Consider the following 14,744-nt stretch of genomic DNA (forward strand, 5'->3'; position numbering starts at 1 on the left):
GGATGGTGGAGTATCTGGAACTGTACTGTAGCAAAATGCAAAATTACCATTCATTCATTAGGGCATACTATTTTTTTTTTCTTTTTTCAAAAGTAGGAATTGAAAAAAATCCCCAAATGGTAGCACATCCAAAATTTCAAATAAATGAAGTAGGCCAACTCGCATTTCCACTTTTGTATTAATTTGGCACACATGCAACGATCACTTACGTGTTTCGGCTACGAGCCTTCGTCAGAGCATTATGTCTGCAGTTAAAAAAGCCAATGTGAATACTTTGTCCTTCTACTTTTGTACAGTATATGTACGATATACTGGATTTTGGGTCTAGCATTCCACTGAGAGAACCCATTGCTGATGGCGCGTGACCTCTTTATCTTTTAACATTTTTCTTTTAACCCATTCTGTACGGGAACCCGTTTTGGTGTTGGCATCGTGTTATGCTTTAGCTATTTAAAAATAGCAGATCTACAAGCTCATAGCGCGCCACCGAGTGGCGCGCTACGAGCTTGTAGGTCTGCTATTTTTTTTTAATCGAAGAACGACTGATATTTTTAGAATCTGATCTCAGATCAGAATGGGTTCATCAGACCAGTGTGTGTCCAAGTGGAAACCTCGTATGAATCTGATCTCAGGTCAGAATGGGTTAAGAAAGAAATAAAGGGAGAAAGAAAGAAAGTGATTTCATCAGCTTGGAGAAAAATAAATGTTGCAGTGTTGGACTCCAATAATTAACACACAGATCGAGTACTTTGACATGAGAAGAACCTCACAATCCTACAGACCAAAAGCACAGTGGAGTGACGTCCATAGCAGGCCAGCTAGCAGCGGCAACACCCAGCGGTCTAGAAATGTCTTTCCAGCACTGTTATTCATTTCTGTGATCTTGTCCGTTAGCAGCACCCTCTGCTGAGGAGAGCTCAAATGACAGCGCTTCATGTTCCCAGCCGCGTCCCAAACCAGGACCTGTGCCTGAGGAGAGCAGCAGCTGGACGTGTACCTCACCCACAGGGGCTGAGGCGATCCTTTCATCCATTCAGACACGTCGAGAGGGTCATCTCCTTTCTCTAACCTGGCCGTATGGTGGTGGTGGTGGTGGTTCTCTTGAGCTGTCCTCTCCACCTGTGTGTGGTTTTGGCCAGAAGAGCTGGGCTCGGCCTCTTCCTCCACGTTGTCCTGTGGAAGAGTGGGGCTTTGGAACAGGGCGAGAACACCCTCGCCCTGACGCAGCTGGAGGAAGGCCAGGCCAGAGCGCCCCCTGTCTGCCACGGCTAGCGAGACACTCCAGCTGGAGATGGAGCACTGCTGGGGTGCGGTCGGACAGGACGACTCCACTCGCGTCGTGGAGCATGATGGAGGGGACATGTCTGGATCCTGTGGCAGGACAATGGAATAATAAGCAAAGCACAGAGAAAATGCTTCAAACATTCTCACACATTTTCCAATATTAATAGCTCAAATGGGCAGATCGACCTACAAGCTCAGAGTATGTTGGTCGCGCTCATTTTGTGTCACCGTCATACGATGAAGTATGAAATGGGGTTAATACAACGATATTTGTAAGTAACTTTAGCTTTGATAGAAAACCCATTCCTTCAAAAAGTGCTTCACATCCCACTCTTATATTAGATCCCGGAATTACATTTGAGTACAAGTTGCTCAGTATTAGGCCCCATTTACACTGGCAGCCAAATCCAGCCTGAATCAGATCTCTGCCACATTCAGATTGGAATCCGATTTGTTTAAATAAGTCTAAACACAAACGAGTCACATGGAATCCGATTTTTACAAATATGACTTGAGCCACATTCAGAGGTGGTCGGATTTGAATCTGAATCAAATCTGATTTCAGGAGATCCGTCTCGATCTAAATGGATGGATTCCATGTGACACATCCGATCTGGTCACTTGCAAATTCAGTGTGAGCGGTCGGGCCAAAAGATCAGATTTGAGAAATAAATCAGATTTGAATCGGATTTGACTGGATGTGACTGCAGTCTAAACTGAGCCTTTCTTAGAGCATGGGCAAAAATGCCTAAAGTAAATGTAAAGGGCCAAAATGGAAGTTTGTGTGTCAAATAAGTGCCTCACCGGAGGAACCACGGTCAGGTAGGCCACTGCGTAGTTTGAATCCTGGGAGCCCTGGGCACGTACGGTCAGTGTCAAGGTGACGGTCTGTCCTGCCTCAGCTGTGGCAGGTGTGTGGAGGTTCACCTGATCACGGATAGACCCTCTGTCTGCAACAGGGAAGCTGCAGGCCAGGGAATAGAAAAATACAAGTATTCTATGTTTAAAAATAAAAGTAGTGTTGCTTTGTTCAGCATTGTTTGAGTTTCTGTGTTTTTGAGGGGCGCTATAGCCCCTCCTATGTCCAGCTTTGAGGGTTTGTGTAAACACAAACATTGTTTTGCTATATACGTTTCCTATGACTAGTTTTGAGTGACATTGATGACAAAAGTGAGGACTCAAATTGTGATTGGCCAGAATGAGATGATGTATCATGTATGATGATGTATATGATAAGAGCACCCCTCACTTCACACGGGTGTGATTGTTTTTCCTTTCGTATCGTAAATTGTAACTGGTGTCACTGTTGTGTTCAAATATTGTTGTTTTGAAACAAAACACTTCAACCTGTCATTCGGATGCCTTGATTTGATTGCCAGGTAGTATTCATGACCGTAATTTGAGAAAAGCATGAGGAAATAATGGCACAAACGACTCGTGAAGTGACCCTGTGATTCATCAGTGGAAGTCAAATTGAATTGATGTCTCAAGGCTGCACCTGTGCGGTCCTCTCTGATGAAGATACCCGCGGTCATCGCCAGCGCTTAGATCAAAGAGGCGGGCTGGACCGTGGTTCTGGACGTCAAAGCGTACCACGGTGCTGTGACCAGGCACCAGACGTGGGAACGAGAGCACCTACAAAGAGAGAGGGCAAGATACCCACTTTAAAACTCTAACATTATGTCACCAGACTCTCCACAGTACTGGAAAGCCTGTTCATAATTAACCAGTGTGATCCGATCTAGTAGCCTGGTTAACCACTCCCCCTTGAAAACATGGCTACCGATCTAGACCCCGCCTTCCGTTTTCCACTATTTGCACAGCATGCACTTCTACACTGTTTCCATATTCATTACACTACACTACACCTACCATCAGCTCCCAGTTTACCGCACCACTCATACTGCTGAGTTGGCGGTGCCCGGGATCGAACCCATGACCTTGCGGTCCAAAGGTGCGAGCTCTATCGACTGAGCTACCCAGACTTTATACTAAGGACATCATTATTTGTGTTTTGTCTTTCCTCACCTGTATGTGAACGTGGGTGGGCTGTACCATCTCGGTGGACGCCCTCTCCAGCGTGTTTCCTCTCCCGTCTCGGCCGGTCAGGCGGACGCAGAAGGGAACTCTGGGAACCGAGTCCATGCGGCCGACCAGCTCCTCCTGTACGGAGGAGGAGGAGGAGGAGGAGTTGAGCTGCACCTGCTGGAGGCTCTCCCCATTGGCTGCCAACAGCGTCACATGACTGAAAGAGACCTCCTCTTCGGGAGCTAGGCCTGTGATTGCCACTACCAGGAAGGTAGGAACACCTGTGAAAGTAAAGGAGGGGGTTGGAGTAATATTCCTATAAAATATATCTGGAATAATTGTTATTTTGATCAACGTTTGCCTGTTATCTCTCCTATTGTACCACAACATCAAGTTTTGGGTCTGAGAGGCTCAATCGCATCAAATGGTGGCTCAAATGCCAAATAATTATACATGGACCTTGATGAAAACCACTGTTATAATACTGTACATCGCTGATAAAAGACCACTATAGTCACTGGAGTGAGATTGAGCTATAGATGTAATCAAATTGAGGTCACCTCACCTGCTATTGGATTGCCCTCCATTCTGGACAGACCTGGGTGTGTGTCATTGGCTACAGTGGCAAAATAATACAGGAAGTCCACAGTGCTGTCACCTGTGGATACATACAGAGCAGACTATCATTCAGTATACATTTAACTACTTAAATAAGTACTTACCGGTAACTTTTTTTTTCTCCTGATCTGATTCTGATCATTTGATTTTGAGCATCTGTCGATAGCAATTTTTACCGATCTGATGTTTATATATTTATAGAACACGTTTATGCCATATCACAATAGTGCCACTAAGATGCCCTGAGACCGAGAGAGTCGCGTGCACGCATCAGCCTGGGTGATGGCAGACTGCTGGGTGAGCGCTGGCGCTTTGGCATGGGGTGAACATATGGAATGAATTCTGTACTGGCCATATATGGAGTGTGTCTTGAGTGTACAGGGTTTGATGAGGTCAGAACAACATAGGAGCTCCATATATGGAGATCTAAGGCTGGCAGTGGGGGCAGTGTCTTGAGTGTACAGGGTTTGATGAGGGCCCAGGTAGGGCTGGGTCTTAATTTTTGGCCTGTTGAGAACTCTAGTTTTCGCTGGCTGCCGGGCGCGGCTGCACTAATTAACCTGTCTAGAGTTTGAATGGACAGGTATCAGTCAAAAGGAAGACATTGAGGAGGAAGGACAGGTGGGGGACTGAGGAAGGATCAACATATGGAATGTCAGAACAGGTCAGCTTATGGAGATCTAAGGGTTTGAGGTCAGATGTAGAGTTGCTGGCCGGCTCCATATATGCAGGTGATGATTCAGTCTTATCCATGTATGGCTAATGGCTATCCAGGGTTTGATGAGGTCAGTGTCGTGATCTTCGTATCGAGTGTCACGAGGCGTGATGGACTGACGGCCATATATGGTGGCGTGACGTGTCAGGGGCGTGAGGGACTGACGGCCACATATGGTGGCGTGACGGAACGACTGACGGAACAACTGACAGGTTTTGCAGGTTTTCATAGTAATACGGTCGCAACAATATCCAAAATCATATATATAGTGATGTCCCGATCACGTTTTTTTGCTCCCGATCCCATTCTGTTCATTTGAAAATGACATGACCTGCCCAGATCACGTGATCGGATCGGGACAACCCTATAGTAATCAATAACTTAACAGTAATCAGTACGTTAATCGGTATGTTAACAGTTAACAGCAATTACATATCTTCACCTATAACGTTGAAGGTGAGGTGCCCGACAGCCCTGACTTGGAGGATCCATCGCCCCGGCTCTATAGGGGAGAGCAGGCTGATGCGATGCAGACCTTCAAATCTCTCCAACTCTGCCAGAGGACCCATCTTATTCAGGCTTGACTGACTATCGCCTGAGAGAGATGTGAAAAGTACAAATCTGAGTTAATTCCAAGAATGGAGTAAAATTAAATGGTGACTGAAATACTCATGCAAAAGAGCTATTGAGTAGGGTGTGTGTGTGTGTGTGTGTGTGTGTGTGTGTGTGTGTGACTTGAGCTCGCATTCTTCTACAGTTTGTTTGCATGATGTAAACATGCTTTTATAGCTCCTTTCCTGTGCACGTTTGTGTACTGCATGTGTGCTATATTCCATCATACACACAATCCTCTGGATTAATTGTAAGAGTCACAGACACTAGCGCTGATGTGATGTGGCCCCAGCTGTTACCCGCTGGGCTGATGAGGTTGTAGTGCGTCAGGTTTCCGCTGAGGTGCAGGGTGACCGTCTTCACAGCGGCGTCCACTCTGAACGAGTGAGAGGACGTGGAGTCGGCGTCACTCTCCACATGGAGGAGGGTCACCTGCAATTAAGGGAAAGGGAACGGAGGCATCATCTTATCTGAGATCTTATCTCTCAGTGCTTCCCAAACGTCTTTAGCCCTGCGTGACCCAGAAGAGAAATTTCTCCCGGGACCCAATCTTGGGAAAATAACAGATCTACAACGTGTCGCGAACTTGTAGATCGGTTAATTTCACTATACTTCCTAAACATTTTGTTTTCTAATTTATGGAATTTATGGGGGGGAAAAAAATCATTGTATTTGTTTTTAATTCATGGAAAATAGCCTTTTAAAATAAATGTTTTTAAATAAAATAATAACTGTAGGAAACAAAAAATAAAGGGACCCATAAAATGTGTCCAACCTGTGGCACAGAGGTTAACAAACATTCATTTCAATGTGCATGTATTTGGCCACAGGTAGGACCCCCATCTGAAAAGAGGTTTTTGTTGTGATGATTGATCCCTCCTTCCCCTGACTATGGTATAAAATTGGGTTAAACTGATTTTGCACTGATGGGCTATATGCATACACGCAAGTTTGGAAAGAACTTGGGCTCTACTTCCTTCACAGGTGTTGCCGCTGATACTAATGAAGGCTCTGTTCCATTCTGGTCAAACAGAGTGAGTGTTAATGATACTAATGAAGGCTCTGTTCCATTCTGGTCAAACAGAGTGAGTGTTAATGATACTAATGAAGGCTCTGTTCCATTCTGGTCAAACAGAGTGAGTGTTAATGATATTAATGAAGGCTCTGTTCCATTCTGGTCAAACAGAGTGAGTGTTAATGATATTAATGAAGGCTCTGTTCCATTCTGGTCAAACAGAGTGAGTGTTAATGATACTAATGAAGGCTCTGTTCCATTCTGGTCAAACAGAGTGAGTGTTAATGATATTAATGAAGGCTCTGTTCCATTCTGGTCAAACGGAGTGAGTGTTAATGATACTAATGAAGGCTCTGTTCCATTCTGGTCAAACAGAGTGAGTGTTAATGATATTAATGAAGGCTCTGTTCCATTCTGGTCAAACAGAGTGAGTGTTAATGATACTAATGAAGGCTCTGTTCCATTCTGGTCAAACAGAGTGAGTGTTAATGATATTAATGAAGGCTCTGTTCCATTCTGGTCAAACAGAGTGAGTGTTAATGATACTAATGAAGGCTCTGTTCCATTCTGGTCAAACAGAGTGAGTGTTAATGATATTAATGAAGGCTCTGTTCCATTCTGGTCAAACAGAGTGAGTGTTAATGATACTAATGAAGGCTCTGTTCCATTCTGGTCAAACAGAGTCAGGGTGCTGCTATTGTGCATGTTGGATCACTGGAAACACTCTGCTACAGTGGGTCTCAAAGTGTCCTTGAGTGGGTTCCAAATGGCCCTGTACGGGTCTGTAACTCGAGAGTGGAACCATGGAACCAAATGGACCCTTGATCCCTTACATTTCTATGTGGTTCCATTTATACACTTTCAAAGTGGGGGGTTCCTTGAAATTAAAAAATAAATTGAAAACCGCTGTACGCTAAATGGAACAGAGCCTTAATTAGCATCATCTGTAACACCGTGAAGGAAGTATATAGGGAAGGGGCCCGGAAGTATAGGAAGAGTTATTCTAGTGTGTGCACACACACAGAGCCCATTGTGCTGCAGTACTATACCTTATCAGGGGCTGTGATGTCACCCACGATGGCAGAGACCCTGTGGATGTCGGCGTTGCTGGTGAACACCGCCAGGCCCCCCGACACAGACGACAGGTCGGAGTAGAGGGAGAAACGGCCAGGGGAGAGGGTCTCCCTCCTCCCCCTCGCTCCCCTCCTCCCTCCGCTGTCCGTCTCGTGACTGGGGTCTTCAGTGATGAGAAACGTCACCTGCGGGACAGTAGATCCATCGGTGGAACTGATATATATATTTTTTTAACTGATAGTTATTTTTACCGTTATTTATACCAGAAAGTCCCATTGAAGTCATTTTGACTACAGTCCTGAACGTTACCTTGCTTTGCCGCTCAAGTGTCAGAGCCTTCACTGCGTCGAACAGGTGGGAATCTTTGGGGGAAGCATCAGTAAAGACAAATATCTCTGACAGAGGTGGGCTGTGAGTGAGGGCAAGCTGAGGGAAAGAGATCACATTAGTGATATGCAGCTTATATTCAGAGAGTTTATTTAGTCTTCTGAAAAACCTTAGTTGACTTAGTCTTTAGTCTTATAGTCTTAGTCAACAAAATGAACACTGGTTTAGGGTTGTCCCGATCCGATGTAATCAGAAATCGGAGCCGATCACGTAATTTTCAAATGATCGGAATCAGATTGGGAGCTAAAAAACTTGATCGGGACATCCCTACAGTATCAATATTATATCCATATCATAATATTGGACTGGATATTGTCTGGGATTTTAGATATTGTACTATTGTGGTATGGCATAAGTGTCCTATAAAAATATAAATTTCGGATCGGGAATCTAAATTGTATGCTGGGGTTGAATCGATGTCTGTTTACATGCAGATTAAGTCACTGGTTGACATTGGTTTAGAAAGTCGTTTTGGGGATGTTCCCATCACACTTCCCAAGATCGTTGTTTGTCTGTGTGACATTCTTGCTACTTTCTTGGCTACCGTTCACACCTGAAAATAACATTCGGAATCTCACTGTTTTCTTTCTACCTGTTAAAAAATGGTTAAAACAATTCAATGTTTGCAATTTTAGGTTAGTATGTTTTGTTCAGCATGCCCACCAGAATAGCAGAGAGACACATCTCTGGCTCATCTCCTCCTCCCAGCGCTGTCAGATTCTCCATGTGCTGCATGAACTCTTCTGGATCATCAGTCTCGTAGACTGGTCCTACGTCTGCAACATATAGGACACAAACATATAGGGCTGTCACGATTACACATTAAAGTTGCCGATTACGATTGACGATTTAATTGTTTTTTACTTGCATTGGAGCGTTACAATTTGTAATTTCTATTTTAGCCTGGCTTTTTGGCCAGACTTTTTCCACCGGCAGATTCGCGTCTGGCCACTGCGAGGCTATTTCCATTTGCCTTTAAGGCTTCCGTAATCACAAATTGCACAGGGCAGAAAATGTACAAAATAGCAGAAATAGTTGATCTACTACAAGCTTACAACTAACACGTCCCACGTGTTGTATAAGCTTGTACAATAGATCTGGGTCATGGAAGGGTACAACCTCACCTGGGTCATGGAAGGGCACCAACAGAAAGGTGCCAGACTGCCCGCTACGGCTCTGGATGATGGACAAGGCCCGACGACGGGCAGCGGTGATCTCTTCAAACATGCTGCCTGTTGTGTCCATGACGATTACTAATGCAGGAGGCTGCTTCACACTGAAGAGCCTTTTGAGGAACAGGAAACACAAGACATAAGTCATAAAATAAATAATCTGTAGGACATTTGTAGTTGTAGTCTTGTTGTACGTTAAGAGTGGATACAGACTTCAAGCGGCACTAGGAAATTTGGGTGGTTGTCTTGCCTCCCTGCTCTTCTATTGAGACATGCAGATTGTGTCAAGTAGACAGTATAATTCTGACCTGATAGTTAAAGGCCCACCTCAATGCTTTTCAACCTATCTTCATATAATAGGTCCTCACTAATAGGTCCTCACTCATTTTAAACAAGATTTCTTTTACAAAAATGTTTAGATTTTCATTATCGTGAGAACGATGGCTTCCATTTTCGCATTGCAACTTTTCAGGACTAGAAAGCCTGCAGTTTCTATTAGCTTGTATTCCCCATTGATGATGTCACTGGAAGACGGTTTCTGCTTTGCCCACAGCCCTCCTGTGAGAGACAGAGTAGAAAAAAATTGCCCCTCGTATGAAGATAGGTTGAAAAGTGGTGAAGTGGTCCTTCAATGTATCCCGCAGGAAACATGCAGGTTCTAATCCGGGGTAGAAGAGAAAAGTTACATAGTGCAGCTTTAAACAAAGATAATTATAAAAACACACCTGTGTGAACCGAGTGGTGCAACGTTACTATACTTTTATTGTGATAGTTATACTGTACTCTGTACTGTAGGCCTTCAGTACAGTTTTATTGTTGTTATAGTTATAGTGGTCAGTGTGAATAGGCAGGCCTGTAGGCTAATTTCAATATTCAAATTTGTAGGAAATCTGAATAATATAATGTGGTTCACTGACATGAATCTCACCTCAAGAAGCTTGTTTGGCTCACGGTGTCTCGGAGGTCCTTTAAGACAGCCAGAGTGGCCTTGCTGGCCAGCTGAGCAGCATCAAAGTGGAGGTAGTGGTGGGGGGAGAAGATGGGGGAGGTGCTATCCTTGTTGATGCCTCCCTTGGCACCTTTATGGCGGCTACTGTCCAGTATGCCCCCATGGCTGCATTTGCCTGCATGGAAAAAACAATTGCAGAATACCTGTATAGGCTATCTCTTATGATGATGATTGAAGTTCTTTATTAATTTAGGAATAACCCCTTGAGATCATCACGTTTTCGAGGGGGTCCTTTCAGTGTTGCAGTCTTTTGGTGACTGATTGATTTGAGGGTCCGGTGTCATGCCTATCCCTCAGCCCTATAGAGCATCGCAGTCCCACCCCCTTTCATGACAACGCCAGGCCCAGGAAATAATTCCCAATGCATATTTCCCAAAACGTATTTATTTAAAGACCTTATAAGCGAACAAACCCAACTCAAGTTGTGACAAATCATGACAACAAACACAATATTTTGGACCAAACAAATAATTACAAAAAACAACAAAAGTGTTGTAACCTGCCGTTTTCTTCTTCTTTCTAATTATTTGTTTTTGGCCCGAGAAATTGTGCGTGTTGTCATGATTTGTCACAACTCGAGTTGGCTTTGTACGAGGCTTAAAAGGTCTTTAAATAAATACTTTTTTAAATGTCTATGAGGAAAATGAACGGGGAATCATTTCCTGGGCCCTGGTAGGGGGCGGGACTGCGACGCTCTATAAAGTTCCCCCAGTTTCTGCCAGGTTAGGGTTAGGGTTGCTGGGGTTATGGTTGCTGCTGAGAAATTGTCTACGTCTACTGTACTTGCGCTAACCATGTGGTTTGGAAGGGTATGTGCTGAAGTAGCCAGTGGTGAGCAGTGGAGAGTGTTGCTTTACGCCAGTGACTCTGGGCAGGAGGTTCCCTCTACAGGTGGCACTGAAGCATTCCATACAGGTGGGAGTATCATCTATACGAACAACACAAAAGAGGTTTATTGTTATCATGGTTATCCACTCCTGGTTTGGTGAATCAGAGCATTACAGGTTTTTAATCTTAATTTAATAGGGATAATACACATTAATTAACATCACATGACATTGAATCACTATTATTGTAATGTCCAAGGCCGTGCAGAGAGCACTGAGGGGGCAGGTGCCCAAAACAAGGAAAGGGGACATTTCTGGGGTGGTCTTTTTGTGGGGTCTGTTTCTCGTGTCATTTTACTCCAGAAATGTAGTAGGCCTATATACATCTTATGCTAAAGGAGCTAGTGGACCGAATGTTCCACAATAACTTGGCCCATGTCATTTTACAGTAAAATAAGCAATACGTTCTGATTATAAAATATTTACCTTATTTTTGGACGTTATTTTTTTTACAGTCTACACACTACAGATACTTTGCTTGTTTTCTTTATTTATTATGATATGATATGATGATATTTATTTTCTATCATTAAACAAAGCAGTGAAGATCTCTTTATCAGAGGATTTCGGCCAGTTCGAGGCTCAAACGACCAGAACTTATATTAACATGACTGTTGAATAACATCTACAATGATGATAGACAGTTAAATGTGTGTATTGACATTTTGACAAAACAGATACTGGTCTTCTTAATCTGCCATTTGTAAAAACGAACCTTTAGCTACAGGGAAGGCCGGCTCGTCAGGCTGTAGTAGGTGGAGGTAGATGGAGCGTTGGCCCATCTCCACCCAGTTACTGTGACTGTAGAAGTCCTGATGGAACATGCATGGAACAGGGTGTAAGAAACCAGTAGGTGGAGGTAGATGGAGCGTTGGCCCATCTCCACCCAGTTACTGTGACTGTAGAAGTCCTGATGGAACAGGGTGTAAGAAACCAGCCAGGGACGTGCACACATGGACATCAAAGGGTGCCTCAGGCCCTGCCCTTTTACCCGGCTGTAAAACAACTGCCCTTTCCAGACCACGAATGCAGCATTTACTAATGGTGAAAGAAATGCAAAATGACACTCCTTTCCATGCCATGCCGGATGATTGTGACAATATATTAACAATAACAAATTTAGCTGGGGACCCCCTGGACCCCTGGGGGTCTAGACAGCCCCGAACCCCACTTTGAGAACCAAAAGGGGTAATATAACAATTAACAAAGTAGGCCTACTTTAGTTTAGATAATTATGCACACAGGCCACAGTGGATCAGGAGGTAGAGTGCATGTCAGAATGAGAACCGAAAGGTACCCTGTTCAGTGCCCGGTTCCTCCGGGTGTCATGACCTTAGTGTCCTTGGGCAACAAACCTAAACTTTGTGTGAATGGGTGAATGTAATGCACACTGTAAACATGTTTGATATAAAGATGATATAGGAACATGTTTACTATAAAATCACAGTTTTGTTTGTACCTGCAGGGAGTGTAGAAGCTGGCCCAAGCTGTGGCGGGCTCTCTGATACTCCTTGGCCCGCAGCGAAAGCAGAGTCTGAGACCAGAATTGCCGCAGCATGGCGATGGCGCTGTCTACACGCTCCGAATCAAAGTGGTACACCGGGTCAGACCTGGTGGAGCTCAGGAAGTCCATGGCAGCATTGGACTGCACCACCTCTCCTACGGCTCGCCAGAACCCACGGCCCAATTCCATCTAGAAAAGATTATTAGTTTCTCTTTTACTGTCATCAGAATAGATGTTATATTCCAAGTGCGCTTCAGGGTAGGTACCCTCATAAAAAACATGCAGTAATCCTGCTCTCTATACTGCCTCCCCTTGGCCAGCCGTGGTACCTGATGGAGAGGAAAGGAACTGGTTGGAATGACGTGTTCCTTCCCATGTCCAACTGGGGAAATGCTTCCCCCTGTTGGGTGAAATGAAGCGGCTTGGACTCCGTTGCTCTCCTCAGGTTAGCGCCCAGGATTACATTAGACAAATTAGACACTGGGTAAAAAGAAATGGGTTACAAAAATCGTGGGATAAAATGTAGAAAAAAAGAAGAAAAAAAAAACGCTTCACCTGTTCTTTTGCATGGCTGTGTTGGTGTTTATTGACGCTCCTCAGGGTCTCCAGGGTCTCCAGGGTGACATTGACGATGGCCTGCTCTGTGATGTACTGGTGTGTGTGTGAATCCCACGACAGGGTCAACACCCGCGACCAGAAGTTGGGAAGGAAGCCTGTGCATGTTGGTACGACTATCAACAGAAGGTAAGCAAGAGCGAACCTGGAGATCCAGTAGTCTCCTTTACCCCGAACTCTCCCTCTTGTCATCGACATCATCACTTCCTGGGATTAGGGGGGGATGGACGGCATCACAGTCACACCTGTTGATCGAGTGGTATAATAAATAACAAGACAGCCTTTCACAATGCAAATGCTGACACGGTACATGGTTTAATTCAGTGGTTTGAATTTTGTCTGAGAAACCATTTGCTTTATGCGATGTCCCTTCACATAATCCCTATAAATTCAATCTCACAAAACTCCATAGCATTACACTTGAAAGACAGACAAAGTAATTACACAAAGTAGCTACAGTATAATGGTACAATGAAGTGCCTCTCATAGCCTTGTATTGATCTTTTTATTTCCTTTAATTGGATAGATTTTTTATTTATTTTTACAATATTCAAGACGGAACGAATATCAATCATTTTACAGTTTAGCGTGTACATGACATTAGCTTGCAACTCAGTAGTATCTAAATAAATGGGTTCATTCACTGGAGTTTCCTTGCTGTGATAATTCGACTCCCATTATTATCAGTAAGGCTATTTGTTGAACTTTGATGATTTTTTTAACTGATAATTGATAATTGATTTGATTTCAGTACTATTCAGTTCTATAATTATGTTTTGCACCAATTTGGTCAGTTTGCTCCAATCAGTTGATCTTTTGTCCTTCTTTGCCTCCTTCCCATGCCATGTTTATCAGCGTCAGACCCCCTCCTATTGTCCTTTGTCATCTTTGTGCAGATACAGTACAATACTTCTCATGGGCCAGGCCTTTGCAGGGAAAGTGTCTGAAACAAAGCCTGCAAGGCCTGGGAAAAAAAATCTGTGTTCTCTATTCTGCCACTGTCTATTTAAACAAATCAGATTGAATTAATTGACTTGTGACACAGAATTTAGAGCTGATAGCTATTGTTTTGGTACATCTTATCTTTTTATGGTTCAGCATGTCCTTGTAGAAGCTACAGTACAGTATAACTATCTGAACCCTGTGCTCGTTGGCAGTGCCTCGGGGGTAGAGTGGCTCAGTGGCCGGAAGAGGAATTCGATCCCGGATAATGACTTATATTGCAGAGGCCTTTTCAGGGATTAGAAATGGCCCTTGTTGTTTAGTTAGGATAGTTCCCCAAATGAGTGTGTAGTTGTGTAGACTACATTTTAAAGTTTGCTGTTGCCTGCCTTAATTTGTGTTGAAGGGCCATTCCTTACCACTACCCACAACCCTTTAATATATATTTTTCTTTCTGGAAACATGCATGATGATAGCCTGCTGCACCCTTAAATCTCTTTGCATCTTGAAAAACAAAACGGATCAATGCAATGAAATGAACTTGAGGAATGTCTTCCTGTTAGTCAGACTATACACCAGGAAATGTATTCGAGTTACTGGTTTGGTTGGTATAGATGTTGTGCGAGTATAAAAGCTGGCGTTAGACGCTTCACCTTCACAACAACCTGCACTGACAACATGAAAGTCCTACTGCTCACTGTACTGATGGAGCTCCTCCTCTGTAGCACGCCAGGTGAGTACACTTGTAGTTAGATAAGAAGTATTACTGTGATGTGGGTTGTTTGTGTGTGTATGTGTGAAGAAATATATGTATGTATTAAATATCACAGATTTAGTTGTATTTGAATTATTGAATGATATTTGGTATTAATGGAAAGGGGA

At 43.8% G+C, this 14,744-nt stretch overlaps 1 protein-coding gene across 1 annotated transcript; it reads right to left on the reverse strand.

The window, feature by feature from the left end:
* Positions 1 to 774: 774 nt before the first annotated feature.
* Positions 775 to 13,112, reverse strand: vwa7 (von Willebrand factor A domain containing 7; the record flags this gene model as incomplete). Its single annotated transcript, XM_080772161.1, has 16 exons — positions 775 to 1,371; positions 2,089 to 2,248; positions 2,783 to 2,919; positions 3,313 to 3,593; positions 3,878 to 3,970; positions 5,088 to 5,240; positions 5,557 to 5,689; positions 7,322 to 7,531; positions 7,656 to 7,772; positions 8,397 to 8,509; positions 8,858 to 9,018; positions 9,834 to 10,029; positions 10,708 to 10,842; positions 11,517 to 11,613; positions 12,261 to 12,494; positions 12,861 to 13,112. The coding sequence occupies 16 exons, from the start codon at positions 13,110 to 13,112 to the stop codon at positions 775 to 777; spliced, it is 3,069 nt and encodes a 1,022-aa protein (XP_080628287.1).
* Between the last annotated feature and the right edge of the window lie 1,632 nt (positions 13,113 to 14,744).

This window comes from Protomyctophum bolini (assembly GCF_963924005.1).
Source record: "Protomyctophum bolini genome assembly, chromosome: 9".
NCBI lineage: Eukaryota > Metazoa > Chordata > Actinopteri > Myctophiformes > Myctophidae > Protomyctophum > Protomyctophum bolini.